At 40.2% G+C, this 5,088-nt stretch overlaps 1 protein-coding gene across 1 annotated transcript in view; it reads left to right on the top strand.

Moving 5' to 3' along the window:
* nid2a (nidogen 2a (osteonidogen)) overlaps positions 1–5,088 on the top strand; it is a 60,971-nt gene that overhangs the window by 32,986 nt on the left and 22,897 nt on the right. The window contains exons 15-16 of the mRNA XM_042213449.1: positions 2,263–2,403; positions 3,799–3,927. Coding sequence (XP_042069383.1) covers positions 2,263–2,403; positions 3,799–3,927 — 270 coding nt within the window. The remainder of the gene's footprint in view (positions 1–2,262; positions 2,404–3,798; positions 3,928–5,088) is intronic.

Here is a 5,088-nt window from a genome sequence, read left to right as displayed (position 1 = left end):
TGTGTGTGTGTGTGTGTGTGTGTGTGTGTGTGTGTGTGCGTGCGTGCTTCTCCCATTCTCTCTCTCTTTAATTATCCCTCAGCCTTTTCTACAGTCCATGTGTATCTCACCCTCTCATCTCCCCTTTTTTACCGCCACATTCAGACTTTGCAGGGTCTCTCTCTCTCTCTCGCTCTCTCTCTCTCTCTGATAATGAGCCAAAATTGCTCTCTGGCCTCAGGAGATGAAAACAAGCTGCGTGTGTGTATGTTTGTTTTTGTTTATGTGCAAGTGTGTTGTTGTTTATGGCATATGAAGCTGACAGTAAAGCAAAAGTCCAGCATGAAACACTCTAAGATTATTAAAAACAGATATTATAACAGATGTGTTCATGTGCATAACTGAGAATATTTTACATCCCAGCCAACTGGAGCTGACTAACTATAGATGTCCTTGAAATAAAAGCGAAACCATGCAGACACTGAAGGTTTGTGTTTGAGCCGAATCTAAATTCCATATTTGGGCCAATATTTAAATTGTGTGGGTAGAAGGAATATTTAAAGAATGCCTGAGCAGTGTGAGGTATTTTACATTAGATAATATTTTTACATGACACGAGACCAAAGTTATCGATCAAAGATGCTGAGACTTGTTTTAACGACACTATAATATTGCTTAATGTTAAAGTTATAATAATACAAAAAAATAAGAGTTGGAGCCTTCTTATACCAGTGCCAGGATCATTGCTGTATCCTGCTGTACAGAGCAAATTTGAACTTTAAGCATATTTATTCATCTTTAACATTTCTGTTTTTCCCCCCATGGTTTTCTTTGCTCTTTTGTTTATATTTCTGATTTTCTCAAAATTCGTCTGAGGTTTGTTTTTGAAATTGTGTGTCTGAGCCATGCAGCAGTATGAAGAAACCCTGAACTCACATCCGCTCACTCATCCCTCTGTCCATGTGTCTACCCCCCCATATGCGTCTAAGCTTGTCCATATGTTGAACATAGAGAACATGAAGGGAGTTGCTTCCTAAGAGGAGTCCGTCCTGTGGGAGTTTGTCTGGAGTGATTTTACATGTGTGTTTGGTTAACTTGCCCTGTAATCATTGCCCTAATCACTGAAGTTTCACTAAATAATCCAGACCTCAGTTGATCTGAGTTCAGGATATTTGGTGTGTAGCAGATTTTGTGTGGTTGTCTGGTTGAATTTTCTCACACCAGCTTTAACAATGTTGCTCTTTTATGTCTAATGCAGTTTATTTTCAGATTCTAATGTCTGTTAATGCTATTGTCTGCTTCTTTAAATTCTTTCTTTTTTAGCATTTGTTGAAGGTGCCACTTTTAATGTGCTTTGAAAGACTAGAAGATGAAAATGAAATCAAATGGACAACAGGACATTACTGACAGTACACAAGCAATTTTTTCTAATAGAGTAGCTTTGCATGAGTTCCATCAGGTTACCTGAAACACGCCATTTTACCTGCTTTTGGCTCTTTAGGCCATCTTTCGTCTGATTGGCTGCTACTCCTAAACAGAAGGTTTTACCAGCAAGTGGGTGGGGCTTCTGTAACCATAGCCAAAACAATTTGACTGAGATGACTATAACAGGGATATGGTCTCTCTTTGTCATCATACAGAGCCAGTGTAAGACAAAATAACGTCTGAAATAGAAGAAATATTGAATTATTTTTAAGGCTGACCTCAAATGAAACTTTGAACATGAAAAGTCCACCATGGCAGAAGTATATATATTATATTAAATAAGGAAATTATATTAGACACTGGTTACAGGGAGTTATATGAAAGTTAGCATATAAAAAGTACTTAAGCTTACTTATTTGTGTAAATGGGAAGTCCTCTTCACACACTAAGGTTAATTATTCCACAGGATTCCTTGCAAGAGCCAATTCTATTTACATTATACATGCTATCCTTAGCCAGTATTATTAGAAGGAATAGCATACATTTTCTCTGCTATGCAGATGATACCCAGCTTATCTATCCATGAAACCAGATGACAAATACCAACTAGTTAGACTGTAGGTATGAATAAAAGACATAAAGATCTGGATGACCTGTTTCTAAATTCAGACAAAACTGAGTTATTGTACTTGACCCTAAAAATCATAGACACCTGGTGTCCAAACGGATCCTCTCTCTCCAGCAGCACTGTTAGGAATCTTAGAGTAATTTTTCACTGTCACTCTCGGTCACTGTTAAGTTGCATCCACTGTGATTAAAAACACAATCCTTTCTTTTTCTCCCCTCATGAAATGGAAGCTCCAGGCCCTGAGCTGCACAACCCTTGCTATGCCGGGACCCATGACTGTGACACCACAGCCCAGTGCATCCCGTTAGAGGACCTGGCTTTCCAGTGCCAGTGCGCTACTGGTTATACAGGAGATGGGCACAACTGTTACGGTATCTATCTGTGTCTGTGTCGGTCCTTCTGTGAACAAGCACATAGAGTGAATTCTTCTGTGGATATGCTGTGCAGCAATGAGATGGTTTATGTACATTTCAGAGTGCTTCCTCTGCCTTTGTTTAGTCTAGCGTTTTCTGTCGCATACAAAATGTCGAAGTCCAAGACAGTGTTTCTGTGTTTTATCAACATCTGTCCAGCCAGTGTAGAGGGGTCAAGTACAGGTTGGTTGAGCAGAATCGTCTGTAATCACTCTTTTCTTTTCTTTTCTTTTCTTCATCCTTCCTCTCCATTCGTCTCTTCAAGGTTAATTTTCAAGTTAAAAGGGCTTTCAGGACTTCAAGCTGGTGTGTGGTCTGTCATTAGCCCAGCAGCAGGTCTTTTTCGCTGCTGACAGCAAAGAAAGCCCCAGGCTCATCCTAAATTCTCATGGATGGGCCTCAGTGCGCCTTTCTGCTCAGATGATCTCCATGTTGTATTACACAATGCATTTTACATTCATGTGAGGAAAAAAAATGTGCACAAGACTCGCCACCATTTCTCAGTTTAGCAGCAATAACTTGAAGTAATTGTTTTCTTTACGACTTATCATTATTTCACGTTGTTGTGGAGGAGTTTTGGCTCATTATTCTTTGCAGTGTCACTTCAGGTCATTGAGGTTTGCAGGCATTCGTTCATGCACAGTTCTCTTAATGTCCCTCCACACATATTAATCGGGTAAAGATCTGGACTTCGAATGGTTTGATGCAACACCTTGATTCTTTTCTTTTTCAGCATTTCTGTTGTAGATTTGTTGGCACGCTTGAGATCCTTATCCTTTTGCATAGCCAATGTATGTCCAAGCTTCAGCTGTAAGACAGATGGCCTGACATTTGTCTAGAATACTTTGGTATGCAGAGAAGATCCTGGTCGACTTAATGGCTACAAAGTCCCCAGGTCCTGCAAATTAACCCTGAATCATCACTCCTCCACCAACCTTTAATATTTAACATGCTAACTGAGGTCTGTAGAGTCTGAGTTGTAGCTCGTCAGTTGTACTGACCTTAGACATTTACTTCTTGGAAGATTGTGGCATCGTGTTAGCACACACCTGGATGTGTCAGAACAGCAAACTGCCAAAACCTCTGCTTTTCTAGAGGTGCTCAAACTTGGTGATGATCGCTTAATCAAGGGAAGCACCTGCCTGTTATTTACCCTCTTAATTCTTTAGAAGCTGTTAAGGGTGTACTACTAGACTGCACAGAGTCCTATGAAACCTTGCTTTTTCTTTTTATACAGCAAAAGCACCAGTAATGAGCCCTAATTACAGCTTTTACATGTGTTGACAAGGAATTCCTGATTTACAGACTTGTAAATTTAAAGAAAAGCTAATTTCTTTGTCTCCCTCTCTGCAGACATAGATGAGTGCGCTGAGGGTTTGGGCACATGTGGGGATAATTCTGAGTGTGTGAACCTGCCTGGGAGTCACCGCTGTCACTGCCAGAGGGGCTACGAATTTGGCTACGATGGGCGTACCTGTGCTGGTGAGTTTGGAAATTCCTTCAAGAAATGCACAGAACATCTGTATAAAATGTGAGAGGAAATATTTTTGCAAAGTCAGTAGATCTCATCAGTTATTACGGGTCGCTCTGAGGGAAACATGAATGACTTGACATCAATCAATGGAACTGTATCCAATAATTTCATTAGAAGCCAAAAATGTTGTGCTTCTTTTCTATGTTCTTTTACCACCTCTTTTGCTATCTCTTGCATGAATTCTTCGTCTTTTGTCTCCCAGATTGTTTATATTAAGGGCTATTATCAACTTCCTTGCGACACTTGCAGCCTGCACATTCTGAACTGCCTCCTATCAGTTTAATCACATCATCAGCAACAAGTGTGAACATTTTCAGTTGTTCTGCATAAGAACTGACATGTGTTACATCATCTATCATCAGTTTATTGTTGGAAAACCCTTTCTTATGAGCTCTTATTTTGAAAATTTTCACTATTTGTCAGCTAGCTAGCCAGGTGACTGGTGTTGTGGTGCTGGTGTTATTCAGTTGCTTCTCTAGAGAGGATCCAGTCCCTCGGTTGATGATGATGTTGACGGTGGTGGAGGGCTGATGATTAGCTTCAGCGAACAGACAGTTAATTTCAACTAAACCGAATGTTTAGCATTTCAGAAATCCCACTTAAGAATATCCCCTGTGTGCAAAGAAATCAACTGGAAGCCATAACACCGTGTCAGTTTGATCAATCTCTGCTTAGAAACGTGCTGGTTTCTGCTGACTTTTTAAGCTGTGGCATCCTGTCTGCTTTCACATACCGTACCTTTGGTTTTTTTTGGGGGGGGGTTTTGTTTGTTTTTTTTGCCTGTCCCGTTTGGCTCTTTTGCCATCAGAATTGTTGTCTAAAGGCAAAGAAAGATGCCCAACGGATTTACTTTACCAAATTGACCATCCCAGCCTTGCCATAATGGTCCATTTGATTCACCTTTTATTGTTTATTTTATTTTCACTTACTGAATATGGGACAGACTTTACTGGGGGAAAGAAGGGGAGAAAGAAAGAGGGAAAGAGAAACAGCTGAGAAGAGGGACGGGGGAGAAGGGCAAAAGACATAAACCAACAGAGTGAGCAGAAAAAGAAAAGAAAAAAAATGCATATATCAGTCACCTGGGTCACCTGCTGAGAAAGAAAAAA

The sequence above is a fragment of the Haplochromis burtoni genome, unplaced genomic scaffold, assembly GCF_018398535.1.
Source record: "Haplochromis burtoni strain Fernald_Lab_line unplaced genomic scaffold, NCSU_Asbu1 Contig_443, whole genome shotgun sequence".
Lineage (NCBI taxonomy): Eukaryota > Metazoa > Chordata > Actinopteri > Cichliformes > Cichlidae > Haplochromis > Haplochromis burtoni.
Note: the sequence above shows the minus strand (reverse complement) of the source record. Positions and strands in the feature narration are given on the sequence as shown.